Source organism: Salvia miltiorrhiza, chromosome 4 (assembly GCF_028751815.1).
Source record: "Salvia miltiorrhiza cultivar Shanhuang (shh) chromosome 4, IMPLAD_Smil_shh, whole genome shotgun sequence".
NCBI classification, from domain to species: domain Eukaryota; kingdom Viridiplantae; phylum Streptophyta; class Magnoliopsida; order Lamiales; family Lamiaceae; genus Salvia; species Salvia miltiorrhiza.
The window spans coordinates 21,877,430-21,899,601 of NC_080390.1; the positions used below are offsets into that span (position 1 = coordinate 21,877,430).

Below are 22,172 nucleotides of genomic sequence, written 5' to 3' on the forward strand. Positions count from 1 at the left end.
TGCCCTTCTCAAAAACTTCGTGACACAATTGTCCGAACACTGTGTCACAACCCTTTTTCCCTCAGTCAGAGCTTCCCTGAATCCTGAAGAATTCCAGGCTCTTGTCAGTTACTTCTTCTTCATCTTCGTCAAAACCCTGCCCAAATCTCAATACAAGGAGATTGATGAAGTTCTCAATGAATGAGAAATGGAAGCATTGGAGAACAACATCTTTGAGAAATTCAGAGTCACCAATGTTTGGGATGCTATTCACGACTGGGCACCCAACTTCAGACTGTACCTTACTTCCAGAGGTCTTCTCAAAGAAGATGATGCTGAGGACACTGAAGTCCACCATAAATATCCACCGCATCAGACAGCTCCAGCCAACGCAAGAGATGAAGAAACACCATCTGAAGAGCAAAGATCTGCAAGACCTAGCACTGATGAAAGTTTTGAAATGTTGGTAGAGAGGCTGGTCATTCAAGAAGAAGCAACTTATGAGCTGAGAGTCAAAATAGCAATTCTTGAATCAACAGTCACTCATCTTCAACAGCAACTGGAAATCCAGAACAAATTCAGCGAGGCTCCTGAGTCTGATGACAAATACAAACGAGAAGAAGACAAGAAAGGAAAAGGGAAGATGACTGAAGAATCAAAAAGAAGTCCTCCAAGGAAGCCAAGCAAACAACTCCGCATCAACTGAGGACTAAGAAGGATCAAGGAATGTCATCTAATCAGAAACTCTTTATCTTGTATATGATATTCTTAGATTGTCTTAGTTCATTCTTCCTTGTTATGATCTTCTGCACAATTCTTGATACATTGTCCTTTACTGATCTCAAGCTGATTTATGTTTATCCACTCTTTGTTCCCTTTGCCCAATTTACTTGAGTTGATTATGGATTATCTAATTTAGGGGGAACTCTGTTTAAGCTAGTTCAGTACTTGACTGTTGTCCTAACTGATTGTTGGGAACTTGTTCGTATTCACTTTTTCTTGGACTATTAAAGGAAATATGGCCTATGTGTGATAATGATTAACTGACGACATTGCGTTTTGCTTTGGACTTTCAATTTCCGAAAATCTCTTTTTGAGCATATCTTTTCAAATCATTGCACGCACTATACGCCGCCTATTTTCAGTAAGAGATCATGCCAAATATTCTATATCAGTTTATATCTCATATTTCAAGGCACTCATCTGACGGGCATTAATTACGGACGTCAAAATTCATTAAAACTGATTTGGCGCGCAGATTTCAAACCGCCCACGTCTTTTCGATTGCCCTAGGAAACTGTTCATCTCCCACGATCACACTTTCTCCATTACGGCCACTCTTCAACTTTCCAATACTTTTGCACTCTCTCTCTAACTTTCAAAATCCACAGCACTCTACTGTGAGATCACTTCCTACAAAATTTTCTTCACAGATTTCTTATTCGAAATGGCCAAGACTAACATGAAGAGGACTGACAACAAGAAGGAGGCTCCAAGAGAGAAAGATGTCAGATATGAACAGACGGTGCACAAAGAATCCTTTGAAAAGAAGCCGGAATATGCAAAGGTCTCAGAAATTCTTCACCGACACGGATGGACAAAGTTTATCACCAGTGAACCGAAGTATCTACTCGACGATGCTGTTAAAGAATTCTACGAGAATCTCAAGTTCAACGATTCCGAAGAACTGATCTCAAAAGTCAGTATCATCAACGGAACAAACTGCATCGAAGAAACTCTCAATGTCTCTGAGATTGTCAGAAAACTGTTCAAACTCCCGAACAGTGGCTCTTCCCTCTCCAGACTGACTGATAAAGACGCAAACCAAACTCTCAAGTCTACAATGAAGGATGAATCCGAATCGACGGAGAGTCAAGTTACTCTCTCCCATCTTCATCCGGAGTTTGCCATGCTGGGCAAAATTATCCAGAAGTGCTGGATAGGTGCAACTGGGACTCCCGACAAAGCTTTTCAACCGCAGAAGAATGTCATGGCAGCTCTTATGGAGAATGAGTCCTACAACTGGGAAGAAGCTTATCTGAAGCTTCTCTACAATGAAGCTCACAACACGAGGCCGGCGACGATGGTTCGACAAGGGAACGGGGTCTCCCAGATCATCATCGAGGGAACAAAGAAGCACAAATATGTACAATGGCCGAAGATGATGGAATTTACAGACAGTCTTCGCCTCTTCAAACTGGCAAGAAGAGAACCCAAACCTTCTCCCAAGGCGAAGGTAATTGATATCTCTTCTCCACCATCATTTGACTCTGAGGCCTCTGATTCACCTCCATCAAATCCTCCTGCTCACACGAATGTGCCACGCCGAGTCCGTACCATACGCCCTCAGAGACCCTTCAAAAGACCAACAGAGATGCCTTGGAATCTCTCTCCTAAATCCAAAGGCAAAACAGTTTTGGAAACTGTCCCAGAATCAGTCTCCATATTCTTTTCAAACAGTAATCAGGAAGCTGTTGAACTTCAGACTGAAGCTCAACAAAATGCTACAAATCACCTACGACGTCTAATTGGTGATGTTGATACGTCTTTAGAAGTCTACCGGAACCTTCATAGAATTTTCACGTATACCTTCCTGAAAACGGTGCCATGCCCAAGAATCAACAGTCTTCACAGCCCTGAAGCCAAAGACTCGTTCGAGATGGAAGAGGCATCCCTGATCAGCCTCTTTCAAATTGAAAGAGTTTGGGATGTAATTCATGACTTTGACAAATTTGCCATGAATTACTTGTATTCTTCCAAACAATTCAGACGTCTCTTGTCACTCAACGACGATGCTGGAACATCAAAGGTGTTTGAAGAGCCTCTCATCATCGAACAAGTAACTGATGCTCGCAGCTCTCCAGTTGATGACACTGCACAACCGGCGGAATCTGCTGCTGATCCTGTCGCCGCTGAACAACCAATGACTGATTCAATCAGTCAGCCGAATTTGCCATCAACTCCTCCAACAATTCCTACTGAAGTTGACCAGACTAGCATCCCTGAAGTTGATGCTACTTTACCAGAAGCAGAACAGAGATCAGCTGACAATGTTGATCGCCCAATGTCTGAAGAACGAGTCGAAGACATCCCCAAGTCTCCTCCGCCTTCATCGACACCACTCTTGAACACTGATGAGCCTACTCCACCTGAAGGCCAGAACATCAGTCAAGAGCAATCAATTCCTCAGCCTTTTGCTGAAGGAAGAACAGAACGTCCTGCTCCAACCAGTCAGGCCGAGGCATCTACATCCAAAGCCAATGAAGAGCGTCAGCAAGTGCAGAATTCTCCTGCCGACTCAGACATTCCAATAGAACACGTAGAGCTTCCTCGCGCAGAAGGACCAGTTCTATTTGATTCAAATTCAGAAACTGACGAGCGATTTACAGCCTGGAAGCACAATCGGCCACACAGGAATCTACTATGAATTTCTGACGATGTTGAACAACCGATGGATGTACTGCTTGAGCAGCTTGCTGATCAACGGCTTGAAATTGACTTACTCCAACACGAGCTCAAACGACAGAACATCTATGGAGAGAAGTTCGTGAAGAAGCTTAAAGAAGTTGAGAAACAGGCAACCGCAGACATGGTCTATTGGATGGGAAAAGAAGAAGCTGCTCTGATCAGATACAAGGCAGACATGCTTGATCCAAAGAAAGGTATCCCCAAAATCGAGAAGGATCATGAGGAATTGCACAGACTCTTTCTTGAATCGTAGATTCAAAGGAAGACGCAATATATTGAGCTGTCTGAGAAGATCAGAGAAATGCATATTGACTTCCTCAAGACATTCATGCCAAGAACTGAAGTCAACCTCCTAGTTACAGAGACAGTACAACCTATTCTGCAACGACTAGTGCAAGTGGAAAGGCAAATCCAACGAACTCAAGAGTCCCCTGACTTCGCCCTCCTTCAAAAGATGTTCAATGATCTTCAAGAGCTGCAAAGTCGACTTCCTCCCGCTGATGCCAAAAAGGGGGAAGAGGATATAATAAAGCGCATCCGAAGGGAAGAGGAAATGATCCCCTCTGTCTTTAATAGGGTTGAAAACAGGGCTGAAGAGATCATTGCAAAGGTTGCTCCTACTTTTGCCTCAGTTGAAGCCAACAGAAAGAGAAGCAGAGAAAGCTCCTCAATTGAGCCAGAACTGAAGAAAACGAAATTCGACTTCGTATCAACTCTAGAGGAAGGTCAGAAGCTTGAACACTACTTCAAGAGTGGACTGATAATATCACATCTGGAAAAGTTTGAGCGACCAGACAAATGGATACCATTTGAGTTGAACGACTGGTGGGAGAGAACCAAGGAATGCTACACCAAATGGATTATTTTTGCAAACATCCAAGGAGAGAGGAATTACAGGAATGAAGCTTGGAAGTATTTTCTATTGCAACTGGAAGAAAGAGAATTAGTTCGTCAATTGATAGAAGCTCAAAGAAAATATGGAAAATGCATTCCGGATCCTCAGAAGAAGTTTGTGACTCCACCAAGGATTAAGAATGGAGTCGACAGAGACAGAATCAAGAAGGAATTCAGAGCCATATGCAGGATTTGGAACTTTCATCCAGACTCCAATGATGCCAGAGAGATATGGAATGCAGTCTTAAAGCTTTACAACCAGAAACCGTGAGTTGATTGGAAGTACTCTGTATTGTTCTTATCTGTTTTCATATTGTAATTTAGACTGCTGTCTTATCAGTCTTTCATTAATGAAAAGAACTTCTTTTTGATCTCAACCTGAAGACAATGACTCTTTGTCCAGGCTCTGATTATGGTTTTTCTGTCTTCTCCTTGTTCCGTTTTAGAACTGTTTCCGTTCTTAACTCTAGGTACAAGTTTTTAGGTTCTATTGTTAAGGGGGAACTGTTTTCACCCCAGTTTTAGAACTTGTACTGTGAGTTCAGTCTTTTTGCTGTCTAGAACTGCTGTGTGGTTTTGGCATCATCAAAAAGGGGGAAATTGCTGGGAACCTTGTGGAAAATCCTAACCTTTGTTTTGATGATACCAAAATTCATAAGACTTAAATGTAATAGATCGACTAGAATTTCTTTGAACTCAAGTGTTAGAGTTCGTTTCTAGTTTAGCTTGCGGTGTCAAAGACTGAAGACTGAAGACTGAAGAACGAAGGACTGAAGACTGAAGACTGCAGATACCAACTGAAGTATCAGTTGAAGAATCAGTTGAAGACTGATTAATTAATGCGCGCAAAGGACTGATACTAAAGTCAAGTATCAGTTGAACATTCCTCCTAGGACTGATCTTCCAACGTTCAGAGGAAGCCACGTACGCACAAGTACAGCCACATTAAATGCAGAGATCTCATGATATCCTTATCTCTGTAGAGGTCATTCCTATCTGGTGGTTACTTTTCAGAGACGTCACATCTCCTGTCCATCAAAGAGAGCCGTTTCCACCCAGACAAGGAACCTCGAAGATTGAAGCCTCAGCCCAAATTCGAATTGCTCTCCAACGAAAGAAATCTTGAGGACGATTTACGCCAACGGATCTATTCAAGAGTTCTCCTACAAATAGCGCTCGAGGATCACTTCAACCTTCACCGATTCAACGACATAAGCTGAAGCTCTGCCGAAATTGCTACTCAGCCTAAAGCTTAACCTCCCCAAAGCTTGAATCGAAGAAGAGAATTCCAAAGCCAAAATCAGTCACTGCTGATTACATACATTCTCTTAGACCCTAGGCATATATCTGTTTACCCAGAAGCCAAAGGTCAAACTTGCTTCAAAGAACTTGTTCTTTGTAAGTATAGTTGGCACTCGTTCAAACCTCTCCCCCATAAGAGTGTTTGAGTGGTTCGGAGTTCAGGAAGGTACTCTGAACTCTGAGTGAGAAGTCTGAGCACGTGTTGTGCTGAGCAGAGAAATCCGACGCGAGTGAAGCGTGGGTACTGAAGAAGGGTTTTTTTCAGTGGAGTGGTTGTGTGCACCAGGCAAGCACACGGTTCGGTTTGCAGTGCACCAGTGAAGCACTTGCGGAGTGGATTGTTGGTCTGATCAACCAACCGTGGATGTAGGAAAGGGTTTTTCCGAACCACGTAAAAGTCTCTGTGTTGTTTACAGCTTTCAGTTTTACATTCTTACTTGTGCTATCTCAATTGATAAACTGAACTCTGACTAACAACAAAGAGAAACCTTAACCAACAACTTGCTCCACCGAGGCTATTACGAAACTAAGTTTAATTTCCGCTGCGTATGATATCGGTCTGACTGACCTATCCTCTAATAGTCAGGAAGAGTGATATCATCTCTGTTTTAGCAAACACGACTGAAGCCCTTACTTGCATCAGTTAAGTTTCAGCAACTTAACTGATAACTCTTTACTGAAGAGCTTTCAGTATCAGTTGTCAACCCTGTTTGGTCAAAACTGATTTAAGTAAAACAGGCGTCTTTGTTTGCTTGTAAAGTTTCGTTTTGATCTCTGACTGAGATCCATCTGATTGAGGTCGGTAGATTATTTAAAAATAGCCTATAGGTGTATTTTCCCCCCCATACACCTATTCGAGACCCTCAGGACCTAACACATCTCTCACTCCTCCTCAGATTTTTCGAATTGAGCTCCTCGAATTTGTGAGGGAGCTTCATATCTTGGATTGCTTCGCTCGAGGATGGTGAATTGGGGCTCGAATTAGGGTTTGATAAGAGCTCCGGTTTTGCCGGCTTCAAAACCTCGCCGTCGCGATCCAAGATCATATATTTGACATAAACCTCGTCGGCCATCTGTTAGAGGGGGATGAGAGTTCAGCGGCGGTGGCTGCTGTTGAGCCCGAAGGAGAGAGATGAGGGAGTCGGACCTGAGAAGGATGAGATGGGGGCAGTGGTATCTCGCTGCTGCGTCGCCGCCTAGTGTGAATGTATGTCGAGGGCGATTGTGTCCGAGTGAGAAGGCGGCAGCCTTGTCGCTGCTCGTCGGAAGAGGGCCGTGTTGGCCGGAGATGAGGGAGAAGAGAAGGGGGCACTTGAAATAAAGAAAAATAAAATTAAACTGATGCCATTTGATAGCCGTTTAACGGAGGGTTTATTTGCACCCTTGTTTCGGGAGTTCAGGGAGGTCAACGCGCCTTGACCGATCCTGGGGGGTAAAAGCTATAGGGGTGTCAAGTTCAGGGGCTAATGTGCACCTTTGCCCTCTAGCCCCCCTGGATCCGCCAGTGCGCTGGGGTAAGACTGCTTAATTTACAAGTTCAATTAACAAGTATGAAATTCCATTTCTATGCTGATGGTTTTTAGTATTCTGGAAAATGCAGATTACTTCATGGAATCCTTTCGACCACAATATGAAGGTAAGATTAATTAATGTTTATGAAGAAACAAGAATAAAAACAAGCGCATGGTAATTAGATATGTAGTTCTCAACAACTTTTCTTGTATTCCTCATGATCAGGTCCAATTGCAGGCTGTCTCATGGTTTTTATGGTCATAGTTGGTGAGCTCGTAAATTTATGCTACAGTTTTTTTGAATTTTGCAGACAAAAAATTTATAGGCATGCAATTCTAATTAAGATTGTGGAGAACATTTGCAGCTGTTGTATTTGCAGGGGTAAGCATTCCAGCAAAGATCATTATTGGATTTGGCGCCTCTTATTGGGTTGTCGTAAAACACTGTAACAAATTATTACACACCTTTGTCTCGATTTATGTTGATAAAGCAAATGAAAACTAGTGATGAGATTATTATGCAAATCTTAATGGGAATGTTTTGAACTTAATCTTGCTATCATTTTTGTGGACTACTTGCAGGGGATCGCAACGATAATCAACGTATCATTGGTGCGCTAATCACATATGCTTTAATATTTTAAGTTTTGGTCTTTATAAAGAAACTTCTATTGAATATTCTTCTTCTATTATTATTTAATGGCAGTTGTAAGTTATGAAGTAAGACTCATCGTTGGAATTGTTTGCGGAATGGGGTTCTTGATCTACAAATTCTGAAGAACGCGCTTGTCGGTGTACGATGAAATAGAACGTTTCCTACAGAGTGACAACAAACTCTCACCAATCAGATACTCCTATTCAGAAATAAAGAAGATGACGAGAGGTTTTCGAGAAAAACTAGGCCAAGGAGGATTTGGTTATGTTTATAAAGGAAAGCTCCGAAGTGGGCATCATGTAGCAGTCCAACTACTTGAAAAATCCGGGGCAAATAGGCAAGACTTCATCAATGAAGTTGGAACCATTGGAAGGATCCATCATGTAAATGTTATCAAACTTGTTGGATATTGTGCTGAAAGATCCAAACGCGCCCTCATATTCGATTTCATGCCCAATGGTTCCTACTTTTCAAGGAAGAAAAAGCATCTTCATTGGATTGGGATGTGAAATTCAAGGTTGCAGTTGGAGTGGCTCGAGGAGTTGAGTATTTGCATCATGGTTGTGATATCCAGATTTTACATTTTGATATCAAACCTCACAATATACTTCTTGATGATAAATTCGTCCAAAAAATATCAAATTTTGGGCTGGCAAAATTATGCTCCATAGAGAAGGACACAATGACAATGACTGCTGCTAGAGGAACCATAGGTTATGTTGCTCCTGAACTCATCAATAGAAGTATTGGCGGAGTGTCCTACAAGGCTGACGTGTATAGTTTTGGGATGTTGTTGACGGAAATGATTGGCTTAAACAGAGAGTTGAGGGGAAACAAAAATGATTCTAGCAAGTATTTCCCATATTGGATATATGACCACTTTAACCAAGACAAGGGCATTGATATTGAAAAAGCAGAGGCAAACAATGGTAATGATGAGATTGAGAGTAGAAAGAGTCTTAAACGGAAGATGACAATAGTGGCGCTATGGTGCATACAGATGAGGCCAGATGATCGTCCATCAATGAATAAAGTGCTGGAAATGTTGGAAGCTGATGTTGAACGTCTGCACATTCCAGAATATCTGTCTCAATCAGTGATGTCGCAGGAAATAAGGGAGAGAGCTGGCGTACAGATTCAACTGATTCTATATCCCAGCTACGTTATAACAATGGGAGCAACATTGAGATTACTATTGCTTGAATCTGTGCCGTCCTCTGTTTTTGCATGAAACATATTCCTCTTTTATATATGAGTTTCATAGCCTTCATTGCTTCATCAATCTGTTCTACTGTGAAAAGGTAATATAGTGATCTCAAATATCAACTTATGTGATTGTTGTAGTTGTGATCTCATATGTAAACTTCTCCAAACAAGAAGTTGGCATCTCGCTTGTGAGTCCTCCATGTTCAATTGTGATCCTAGAGTGAGAAATGAGAAGTAATCTCATCCGTTGATTTTATCTAATCTAACGGTCAACATTTATTTACGCCATGTTCAACAAATTTTTATGTTGAACATATAGGGGTTCGAACCCCAGAACCCCCAAGAATGTTGTATATGTTCAGCAGATTTTGATGATCAACACGAAATTACTGATATATTCAATATATTTTGATGAAGATGGGCCATTCGTCTTCTCAACTGAACGCGAGTATATATATATATATATATATATATATATATATATATATATATTCTATTGAGAAAGACAAATATTTAAAGAAGTGAGAAACAATCTCATCCATTGATCATGATCCATCAAACGGTCCAGAATTAAGAATAAATCTCGTGTCCAGATTTTGATGAACATATCAATAATTGTGATGAACATGTCAGTAATTTTTTATGAACAGACGTATTTGTTGAAAAGATGTACTCCCTCCGTCCTAAACGAAATGTCCTGTTTTCCTTTTTGGGTTGTCCCAAACGAAATGTCCTGTTTCCTTTTTGGGAAAAAATAAGGGATAATAAGTGTCTAATTAAGTTATTAATTTAGTCTTAAAACCTTAATCTCTTAAACCTTAATTAAGTTACTTTATTGTAGGACCCACTAAATTTTAACTTTATACAACACCACTTATTACTCTAATTAACTTGCTCCTTAATAATTGTGCCCAAAAGAAACAGGACATTTCGTTTGGGACGGAGGGAGTATTTGTTTAAAATTTTGTACTCTAGGATTCGATCAACGTCCCCAATCGTTCAATAAAATTATTGTTATGTTCATCAAAAACTATTGACATGTTCAACATTCTTAACTTTCATAAAAAAAAAAAATTAATTTCTCCATATATATATATATATATATATCCTGTGAGAACTCATCTTTTTGTGAGAATGGATAATCATGTATATATATATATATATATATATATATATATATATATATATATATATATATATATATCCTGTGAGAACTCATCTTTTTGTGAGAATGGATAATCATGAACAAATACATAAAATATATGAACAAAAAACACATGAACAACGATGTTCATGTTTTACTGTTGAACAAACCGTTGGATCTACTCAAATCAGTGACTGTGATTAGCCCTTAGGTGTCACAAAAATATGACATTCTCACAGGAACCTATCCCCAGTTCTAGTGAGAACATTCGTGAGAACATGAGAACCATTAAAATTACTGCATTTGCTATACAAATTAATGCATCCGCTATTAAATTTACTGCATTTGAAAAAAATAAATTTTTTTCTCCCTTAAGGATTCGAACCCAGGTTCTGCATTCATCAAACAAGATGATGCATCTACCGTAGATCTTGACGATCGAATGACTTAAAATGGTTCTCCGTTCTTATTTTATTTAGTGGTTCTTATCTGAACCTCTCCCTATATATATATATATATATATAGGGAAGGGCTACGATAAAAATAACTCTTAAAATAAAAAATACAAACCAACAAAAATGTATGAATATTTTGTTGAATACGTATGAATTCGTTGCATAAAGGTATGAATTGCGAAAAATAAATATATTGTTACCAACAGGATTCGAACCCAGGATCATGAATTCATCCATCAAGGTGATGAATCAACCGTAGATCTTGATGATCTAAGGGGTGAAAATGGTGCCTATTTTATACACTAAGATGTGTTTTTATTTTAATATATATATATATATATATATATATATAGGGGAGAGCTACAGTGAAAACACCTCTTAAAATATAAATATAAACGTTTTTTAATGTACGAATTTTATCCAACATGGTTACGAATTCATCCAACATGGTTACGAACTATGAAAAATAAATTTTTGCTATTTTTGGGATTCGAACCCAGGACCACGAATTCATCCAACAAGGTTACGAATCAACCGTAGATCTTGATGATCTAAGGGCTGAAAATTGTTTATATTTTATATTTTAAGAAGTGTTTTTATTTTAGTCATCCCCTATATATATATATATATATATATATATATATATATAGTCGCGTTCAACGAAGAACACGAACACACCCATGTTCATCACATTGTATTAAACATATCAGTCATTTCGTTGAACGTTAATCAAAATATACTAAATTTTTGGGGGTTGTGAGGTTCAACTCCCTATATGTTCAACATAAAAATTCATTGAATATGGCGTGAATAATTGCTGACCGTTAGATTAGATAAGATCAACGGGTGATAATTGTTCTCTATTCTTATATATATATATATATATGGATCAAGTGAAAATAACCAAATGTAGTGAAAATGAAAATAAATCTAGAACCTTAGATATTCAAATTCTATAGCTAATATTTACTCTGAGGGACGTTAATTTCACCTCGATTTGAATATTGGAAAGGGCAAAAATTTCACCATATTAACTGAATACTACTATTCGTACATTATAAACAACTTATTCGTAAATTTATATTAACTTATTTGTTATTCTCAAATTTCACAAAAATAGTTATTCTCACTGGATCCAACTATATATATACCGGTATTGGGCTAGGATCATGATCGAGTTCCATTCCACAGTAGCATAAATCTAGAAAAGAAAAGGTGAAAGAGAAAGGAGAAATACAACATCCTTTTCAATGAAAACAGAAAATATACAAATGTTGAACTAAATGCATGAATAACAGCAAATCATGGGTATCTTGTCTCTATTCACAAGCCAATTTGGTATCAAAGCTGCTCAAGCAAATAGCAAATGCCTGAAAGGCAGAAAGGGGATACCTATAGTCCATGGTGAATATATCTTTCCCAACCTTGCCGAACTGGAGAATGATCTTATCGTGGTCGGACTGCGCTGGCTGAGAACTAGCTGGGGCGCTAGGTGACGGTTGTGTGGCCACAATCAACTGAAAGTTCTTCACGGATGCAACAGTCACTCGACCCCGGAAATTGAGGCACCAGCATTGCAGCTGCTCGTGCCACCTGGGAGACTTGTTCTTGAGAACCAAGGGCCTCGGTTTGCTGTCGTCTTCTGAATTTGATATCCCAGCAATGTCAGAAAATCTTGAGCTACTGAATTCAGTTGAAATGTCAAGAGCCTTGGAGAAAGAGATGCTGCGGAATGAGTCCTCAAGGGGCCTCGAGAGAAGTTCTGGCTGCCCGGGCACCACCCCACCTGGTTCCATGGATGAGGCAGGTATGGAGTGCATAGTGCAGTTCATCCTCCGTGGACCCCGTGTCCCGAGCACGTTTAGTTCATATGAAATCTGGGATATGCTGTAGCTCCCAGTTGGTACCTTCGGAGAAACTTTCTTGGAGTAGAACCTGCGGCTAGTTCTCCCCGGTGGTGTGATGTGCGAACAATTATGTGGAGGTTGGGTGTCGAATATTATGAACTTGGTGCCAAGAAAATTTGATCTGCAAAAAGGTAATGTTATTCCTCACGAAGGACACAGGAGCCAAATATCAAAGATCAAAGGTATACATAAACATTCTAGAATATTAGTTATATCTGATCAAAATTGTCGCAGGGTAGATTCGCTTTTGGGGGTAATTGCGTTTCAATACACGTGAACTAAAAATTCTGCCTCCAAATACACAAACTTTCATTTGTTTTGATTTTTCACATGATTGTCAATTGCCCCCAGGCCCCAATTAATGCTGAGGTGGACGCCTAAAAGGACTTCGTGACTTAAAACGGCTGATGTACTAAACAACGTAATTGGATGTCTTCGCCACTTCATATAGTCACGATGGCGTAAAGATTAACTTGTCACTTCAACTAGCCGCGATGACATTAATTCACCAAAAATTAACAACCGTGTAAAAAAACAGAACAATTGAAAGTTCGAGATTTGGAGGCAGAATTTTTAGTTCATGTGCAAGATAAAAATTGGGTGAATTTTTGGAGGTGGAATATTTTAGTTCATGTGCAATTACCCCTTTATTTTATTAAGTTGCCAAATAACACATATTGAGACAGATAAGGAAACTATTTTCACTGGTTAAGTTTTCGATAATGCAAAACAAAATATGATCACAGACTCACAGTGCTTGACATCTACTCCCTCCGTCCCACTCCAATAGGCTCACTTCTTTTGGGCACGGAGATTAAGAAAACTTACTTTTTAGTAGGAAAGTGGCAGTAAAGTGGTGTAGTCCACACCAATTAAATACAACTTTTTTACCCAAAAAGGAAAATGAGCCTATTGGAGTGGGACGGAGGGAGTAACTGTTAAGGTGTAGTCTTTTTCTAACATCACAAGAAATTAGTCTAATCCGAATTGTGAAGTCAACCAAGAAGAAATCTAATTCAACAAAATAACTAATGTGTAGAAGGCTGAAAGTGAAAATACAACAATACTATTAGTCTACCTGAGTTTTCCAATATATGTGCTACTTGATCTCGAGATGTTGTCTGCGTCCATTGAGATAACATACTCAGTGCAAGTAGTCCTACGAGTTCGTTTTGCAGAGAGAAGGAACTTCCCATTCTCAACTAGCAAAGCTGCAGATATCAAAAAGCATATCAGCACAGCCACAAGAGTAGGAATACTAAGGGAATTAAAGTGTATAAATGGACATTCAACATGAGAATGGAAAGAATAAGATTAGATCGAATCAATATCATTTTCATCTGAAATCTTAAAGCCAGCTTGTGAAATTATGCATGTTTCCTTGATCAGGGGATCCATAATAGGATTGAAGAATATACCAACAAAAAGAAGCCCCCTTTTATTTTTAAAGCAAAAGCATTTTTTTTCTTATGCAATTGCATCGAAATCTATCAGCGTTACAAGGATTTGCTCACTTCAGTAATCGTTGTGAAGTTATGATTATACTAAACAGCAAGAAGCCACACGATTACTAAGAAAACATTTTGAGATATTGTTTCAACTTAAAAATGGAATGGCATGCTTTAAGCCATTATCAGCTTATACAAAACCAGCAAAATTATATAATCAACTTAACCAACTGAGGAAATAGGCTCATCAGTTCAGGAAAAGAAAATATATATGCAGTTATCAATAGTAAAATAACATTCATCCCAAGAAAAAGAGCTGATTATGCGCTGAGGCGATCAATTAAATTTCCAAAAAACAAATGCTAAGGGCATAAATAGTAACTGGAGTTTATTGATGTCCAGAAGGCACTCACCCGGGCTAAGACACAAAAACAGATGGTAAGTTAAATTAGATTTGTCCCTCTTGATAAAGCATTGGATGGTTCCATCGCGAGACCCTGGCTGTACACAAGATAAAAGTGGATTTACTATTTGCTTATAATTATAAACAAATTCAGTCAGCATATCATAGTGATTACAGAAAGGCAAGAGCAAGAGGACAAATTCCCTAATCCGTTTTTTTATCATACAAAGGCATGGAGAGAGTGTAAGTTACCTGCTTTAGTGAAACTGGGAATGTGAGCTTCCCAGACAGCTCAGGAATTTTAACAATTTCCTTGCACATGCTCCTCCATGATCGGCAAACAGCGGCGCATGCAACCACATGTTTTCGGGCCGGCCAGGTACTCTCGCTCTCCTCCAACCTTCTAATTACATCGTACAGCAGCTCCGGAGGAAGATTGGCCCAGCGACAATTCTGAACTACCACAGGCTGGTCATCCAAGTCGTGCAAGGAACCATGTGATTTACCTCTATGATGACCAGAAAGCCTCACATCAAAACTCCGACGTGATAAACTTCCAAAACTATCTCTTATATCACGTGCTATACTTCGGAATGACATTGAACCTCGAAGTGCCGAACAAGTAATGATTAACTTAATTTACAGGCAGCTTGAATTGGGAGAACAGCTGTTGATAACCAAAATAGAAACAAATTTCAGAACTAAACAAATAAATCACAAGGAAAATGAAAGAGACAAAGAAGAATCACATTCATAGAGAACATAAAGGAAACACAGTTCCACAAGGACTTCGAGAACTTATAGGTCCCAAATTTGAATTATTTCCACTTCTGCTGAAATTAAAGAACAAAATCACCTAAGCGTTGGAATTAACAAACCTTGAATACAACCCATTAATTTGGTACACCTAAGGAGGTGTTTACTTTGGGTAATAGCTGAGATACATAAAAAATAATATAGGGTAATCCACCACAACATTTGATGAACAATACAAGTTTGATCATGTAATCGTTCGAATACTCATATTCATATGTATTGTCGATATAGTCTCTATCACCCAAGTAAACGCCCCTAAAGGAATTCAATTCTATCTATCTACTGCCCATGTACAGAAACCAAATGTGCCCAAATAGTGGTCAATGCTAATGAATGATAATTTCAAAATGACCCTCAATTAAGTGATTTAAGCCTCCTCAACATTAATCTGAATAAAACAATCGTATATTAGACCTTATAATGAGCATAGGGACCTGTATATCTTCATGGACATAGGCAAAATACGATAATGAAGTCAAGTAAACATGAATAAGAACAAAATAGCAAAGTCATATGAGAAAGAAGCAGCATACGTGCAACAAGGACTTCACGAAATATAAAATTTCAATGTATCTTCAGAGATCTGCAGGAATTGCAAATTTATTTAGTGCAATCAATTCAAAGCTCTTCTTCTTTGTTTTCTTTGTTTTGTTTGTCTGTTACTATAGCTAATCTCTCTTCGAATAAACAAAATCAAGTGATAAACATAAACCCTCTAAAAAATGAATAATTAAAAAAATAATAATAATAACATTTTGATTGAAGCAAAGTCTGAGCTGAACTCGCAAGAAATTTACTCCTCCTAGGCTAAAAGATTTTACTAAAAAGCTCCAACAAACGATTAAAGAAAAATTAGTCATTCTATCAAATGTGAATTAGGCATTGACTTGGGGCACAAAGGTCACCTTCACCATGAAAGGAGCTGAAGGAAATTAGATCGGAGATCTATACAAAATAAAAAACCTAAAATCCAAATTCCACTAGCATCTAAGAACTCCAACCCAAAAATGCAAGCTACTTTTTCTAGGGAGAGAAGCAGCAGATCAAGAGAGAGAAAGAAAATTAGCTACAGACCTTCAGTAACACAGAAACACACACGTCGCAATTAACCTTCTCTCACACAGTGCCAATCTAGAGAGAGATGCTGCTCAGCCGGCTCTGAGATGGCAATGAATCTAAGCTGCGAAGAAGCGGAGAGAGAGAAAGAGAGAGCGGAGGTAGAATAGCGACCTTGAATTAACAAAAGTGAAATTATTGTAACGTGGAAAAACTAATTTAAAGATTAAAAAAGTCTTATGTATAATTTATTGTTTTTCCGTTTGGCTTTGAAATTATGAGGTTTATTATAGTTGCCCACTATCTCTGTGTGACCGAATACCAGGCTAGCTAGCAAGCAACTACTCGACCCCGACATGGGTTTTCGTGACTTATTTCTTTATTTATTTATTTGAGGGATATAAATGTTTGTATATTTTGGAGATTTATTGTGTCCGTATTTCATTATTATTCTTAAGAGTTAATGGTCTCAATTAATCTTTTTTATAAAAAAAGAAAAAATATCCGTTCAAATAAAAATATGAAAAAAATTAACATTTTCTAATGTAAATATACAATTATACCCTTAATACTGTTACATACTTTTTCGTAAAAATGTGTAATACTTTTGCGAAAAAATGTGTAACAGTGTAAAATACATTGTTACACACTTTTTCAAAAATCGTGTAATAATGTATTGTACATTGTTACACAATTTTTTACAAAAGTGTGTAATAACGTAAAAGTGTGTAATTGCGAAAAAATGTGTAACAGTGTAAAATATACTATAACACACTTTTTCGCTTCCAAAAAGTGTGTAATGATATATTTTATACTGTTACACACTAAAAGAGTATTTTAGTAGGAAATGCTATTTTTTCCATAGTTTTATTTGTATGGTTAGAATTTCCTATGACTAAAAGGTTTTGGCTAGACTAGGGTGTTGCCTCTATTTTTAATATCTTATAAAAAATTTGTTCAATAATATACTTTCTCTTCGCCGTTCCAGCTAAGTTGATCAACTTATTTTCGGCACGATGATGAAGAGTAAAATATGTCTCCGTTAAAGATGTCAAATCAAAGACAAAGACAGTGAAAATCAGTCGTCAACAGTGTTGTCAGCTGATCTCAACAGCGCTGCTAACACGGAAACAGTCATGATTCTGCACCATTTAGTACTATCCTAAGAGGCTTAATCATCATCCACCAAAAATGGAGATCAAATTAGAGATAAGGATCAACTCGAAGAGTCTTAGTTCTATTAGAAGTATAAAAATAGTCTTATTCCTACTAGGATTCTACATGTTTTTAGCCTATAAATACATGTAAACTCTCAGTGTAAAGACCACCGCTTTACATCTTTTATTTACATATACTCAAATTCTCAAAGTTAATACCAAATTCCCAAAGTTTTCACCCACATACTTGTTTTCTTTAGTTTTTTTTTGTTTTTTTTTGTTTTCTTTAGTTTTTGTTAAGATCTGTTGTTTTGAGCACAGCAACTGGCGTCGTATGTGGAAAATTTCGAACACCCGAGCCAGACGTTTGACGTGTTATTAGTGTGTGCTTTGTTCTATGCAGTTGCAGGAATTCGAAGAACGACGATTGAGAAAGATAACTCGAACATCAATCGCGATCTTAATGCTGAATTCAACTTGGGAGACATCACAGCCCCGAGAAGAACCAAAGATCTGGCATCAACACTGTTGAACGTATCAGGGGAAGCTGCTAGTATAAATACATCGCTGCCAAACAACGATGCCATAATTTCCACCATCGGAAAAGGAAATACCTTGGGTATGTCAGATCAAATGATGCAGACCCTCAACCTGATGCTGATGAAGTAAGTCAATAGTATGACTGGTAACTCAAGCACCCCGTTCACTACCCCCATCGCCATTGGTTGCAGCACTGGGAAAGGCTCCACCCGCGGACAAAACTGATGAACATGCAACTACAAAACTAATGAACATGCAGCTAAGGCCAAAACCCTAGAAATAAAGGAATGAGAAGCTCTCAAGCATAATGAAAAGCCCCATAAATAACCTGAGGATGGACAATATGATCATATGATAATGGACAATGAAGCTGAATCAATTGAGAGGGCCGCTAAGAAGGCGGGCCCTAAACAAGAGGAGATAAGCTTGCAAACACAACTTGCGTTAATGCAACAACAGGTTCGAGACCTGCAGGAGGCACTAAAATTCAAGGAGCAACATGAGGAATCATACTACACAAAAGAAGTATAGAGAACCCCAAAAGGACTGTAGGAATATTAAACTTAATTAATACTCAATTTGCCCGAGGATCGTTTCTTGGATTATCTTAATTCACCATACATCGATTAAACCTAGCATGCTCCTATTAATTTAAATACTGCACCGAGGAGTTCAGAAATACCTGAAAAATTCCTAAGAATTCATCAATTCGTCGCTGAACAGGTCAGCCAACTTCAACCCTTTGTTTGAAGCTTCGAATGTCCTCCAATTGTATTTTTCCCAGAAATACGACTTCTTCGTCTTCGAGAGAGATTTCCGTGGCCATCTGTCTCACCTCAATCGTACTTCTGTAGAGGAAATTATGGTTGTTCTTCGGAGACTACCAGAACTTAATTTCCTGCGAAAATCTAATTCCAGCTCTCATCTTCTGGACTGCATCCCGCTCAATCCCCAACGTTGGATGGACGATGATCTTCGAGGATTCCCCACAGAAAACACCCACTCAACAGGCGCCGCTCAGCTCTCATAGAAAACCTAATTTTGTAATCTAAAATTACGTATTACGTCTGGTCTATTCTGTTCTGATAGCTGAACTGTATTTATAATTATAATTACAGTATATGGGCCAACTTGTGAGTTAGGTTATTTTTCTCCTACTGGGCTCAGAAGTCTTTGGGCCAGCCCAGGGATCAAATACAAGGAATAAAGATGGGCCTCAAATGAATTAATTCTTATGATCAGCCCGGATCATAATTAATTCATAAATATTAATTCATTCCACTAGAGAATCAATATTAACTTGCCCCTTTATTGTCGACGATGAGTCGGGGCTTGTATTTAGACTTATCGAACCCTCGTATTTAAGATATCCAACATCCATTAATTAATTAAAGCTTCTGACAGCTTATATTAGTTAATTTCTTATTAATCCTTAACTAGTACCACTCAACTTTATTATTGCACCTGAACTTAATCAACCTGCAGGGTTTAGTGCAGTAAACCTTTTGAGCTCCATAAGGGGATGTTATCATCCTATACTGGATACGGTCACCTATTACAGATTACCAAATGTCATATATAAATTGCTATTACCCAAGATACAGAGTACTCAAGTTAATATGTAATTCGCACCCATAGTAAGTCAAAGTGATACACAAATTTATATATACACCTGAAAACTTATTAGGATTTAGGTCTCATTAAGTCACCAAGATCTTGATTCGTCACTTAGGTCAGGCAGAAGAATACATCTCAATGTGATCCCATCAATACGTTTACACGCACCAGTATAGACAAGTAGCCAAGACAAACTACTTCTATCTATACTGCAGCCTAAACCAACAACTCGTCCTAGAATCGTCTCGGCTGTGATCAATTTTATATCTCATAAGGTTATTCCAATTATATGGTTTTCTGTGATCTACAACACACCATATAATCTACTTATATAGAGATAATTGGACATACATATGCAATTATGAACAATTCAGATAGGAGATTGGTGGACGTCGTTTTCCACCAATTAATTCCTACAGAATTATCAAGAACTAATTAGTATAATGACAAGCAGGGTCGATCCCACAGAGAGCAGGTAAAATCATTCAATTCCCTAAAATCTATATTTTTGGTGATGCCACCACGCCTTAATTTTGAGAAAATATTAATTAACTAAGAAAGCAAATTAAATCAAATAAAATAACTCTTGAAATAAATCAATAAAAAGGTAACTCGGCTCGAATAAATCCACACTAATTCAAAGCTCTGATCATCGACGCAAAGATTAATTAATCCCCATCAACCAACTAGTGATGGGATACCGTGATACGCACTAACATACCACAATTCCTACTTACTGTGTCGATAGACGGCTACATACGCTAGTCCTGCCTATTTCCCTTATTAAAATATAACCTAGCTGGATATGTCAGTCTAGATTTAATATTCTAATAGCATTAAGATGATGGAACCCAATTTAGACCAATTATCCTAGATACGCTAGTAATAATTAATCCACCAATTTATTCCTACTACGAACATGGTAGTTTTATCACTAATCAGCCCTATTGCAATAATTACGGATTGGAGGTGCCAATTGATTGTAATCCAATTTAATCTAAGTTGATCAGGCTTAAATAAAATCAGAATTATCTTTAAACCCTAGGAATAAATCGAAATTAATAGGAACCAATTTTAAAACCAATTAGGTCTCACAGATTAATAAATTAGAGTTTCATTATTCTCGCCAAATTAAAGATTTAGCTACTCATAATCAAACTAAAAACAAATAAATAAACAAAAGGAAACATAAACCAAATAACAACTAATCGAAAGAAATAACAAAACACGCAAACCACTTTGTTGAGCAATGAAAAATTCAAACTTTGCCAAGCATCTAAAGTGAAAGTCAAACTTTTTAATCTCCACAATCAATCTTGAAAATAGCGTCCAGAAATTAAAAGCTAAGCAACAGAATTAATTCTAATGTATTGTGTTGTCTCTGAAAGTTGGCGGCTGCTCCAAGTTTTAGAGAAAACAAAATTAAAACCTAACTTCAAAAGCAATAATGATGTCCCATAATTAATCTCCTAATTTCCTATATATTGAGAATAAGTGATGGCTAGGAGAATTAAAAAACTAAGGGAATCAATCCCAAGGGTGGCCGCACCCTCTCCTAATCATGGGCCTCAGCCCTTACACATAATAAAACCCAAAATAATTAAAATAAGAGTTTTAGGCCTAATTAAAATTGAAATAATTAATCCAAGCCCAATCTCTAAAATCCTCCATCTTTTATGCAATTCTTCTTCAAAACCACTACTTCCACTATCTTCTTCGATCCACGAGCTTCCTCCGAACTTCATGCAATTCCTGTGCCAAAATATCACAAACCATGTAAAATCATATAAAATCATGGCGAAACACACACTAAATTAAGTAGCTAAAATACACACATCAAATCCCCTCACACTTAGATCATACTTGTCCCCAAGTATGACGTGAAAGAAGAATTTAATGGTGAAAATTAGCCACTAGAGACAACTTCCTCCCTCGACACGACACAAAAGACTCCAAAATAAAAGAACAAACTAATAAGCACACGAAAACTAAACAGAAAGAAGACACTAAACAACGACGAACTCAACTAAAAAGAACAGCCAAGTAATCATCAAAACACTAGTAACACAACATAATGCCAAGTCAAACTATGCAACTCACAATCAACTCTCAACTCTCGAATTCAAGAAAATGAGAATGTAAAACAAGTGTTTCCATTGTCAATTTAGTCCAAATCAAGCAACAACGGGTTCCTCTCAAGGTTCACTCTTCTCTCAAGTATTTATTTTGGAAATTCACACACAACAAGAAAAATTCACTTAGTCGTGATATGTCATGGTCACATAATAACTCAAAAAGGTCTTTTCTCATTTGGTGTAATGGGGTTAAGGACTATTCATGATTTTGGAAAGATCCTAGGGGTCCTAAGCTTAAACATTGAAAATCAAAGTGTGCACATCTAATCCAAACCATCATCCACAATTTCAAGTTCATAGAGAAAGAAAGAAAGCAACTAAACCTAGGGGAAAAACTCCAATAATAACAATGATACTACATGCTCAACTCAAACTGGTGCAACATCTTTTTTCTCTTTTCTTTTTTTTCGATTTTTTTTGCAGCACCCTTCTTTTTTATATCCTCAATCAACATGCAATCATCATCTACAAAATATCCC

The 22,172-nt window shown here is 38.0% G+C and overlaps 1 protein-coding gene and 1 pseudogene across 3 annotated transcripts; one reads left to right on the forward strand and one right to left on the reverse strand.

The window, feature by feature from the left end:
* Positions 1-3,748: 3,748 nt before the first annotated feature.
* On the forward strand, positions 3,749-9,059 carry LOC131023147 (L-type lectin-domain containing receptor kinase IX.1-like; annotated as a pseudogene).
* Positions 9,060-11,841: 2,782 nt separating this feature from the next.
* Positions 11,842-16,592, reverse strand: LOC131019394 (tubby-like F-box protein 8). 3 transcript variants are annotated; one of them, XM_057947940.1, is made up of 6 exons: positions 16,263-16,491; positions 15,722-15,771; positions 14,625-15,039; positions 14,383-14,470; positions 13,600-13,732; positions 11,842-12,642 (listed from the first exon to the last, which is right to left on the reverse strand). In XM_057947940.1, exons 3-6 carry the CDS (start codon positions 14,970-14,972, stop codon positions 11,934-11,936), a joined length of 1,278 nt encoding a protein of 425 aa, XP_057803923.1. In that variant the 5' UTR covers positions 14,973-15,039; positions 15,722-15,771; positions 16,263-16,491; the 3' UTR covers positions 11,842-11,933. The 3 variants fall into 3 exon arrangements, with proteins under 3 accessions (XP_057803923.1, XP_057803922.1, XP_057803924.1); XM_057947939.1 differs by lacking the exon at positions 15,722-15,771 and having other exon boundaries at positions 16,263-16,592; XM_057947941.1 differs by lacking the exons at positions 15,722-15,771; positions 16,263-16,491 and having other exon boundaries at positions 14,383-14,466; positions 14,625-14,766.
* Positions 16,593-22,172: the final 5,580 nt, after the last annotated feature.

Bases quoted from the DNA above. Each gene is read 5' to 3' on its own strand.
- LOC131019394 (XM_057947939.1), bottom strand. From the start codon at position 14,972: ATGTCATTCCGAAGTATAGCACGTGATATAAGAGATAGTTTTGGAAGT. The intron at 14,471-14,624 runs GTAACTTACACT...TCTTGTGTACAG, and splicing joins TCCCAGTTTCACTAAAGCAG to CCAGGGTCTCGCGATGGAAC. The intron at 12,643-13,599 runs GTAGACTAATAG...ACCTTTTTGCAG, and splicing joins ACATATATTGGAAAACTCAG to ATCAAATTTTCTTGGCACCA.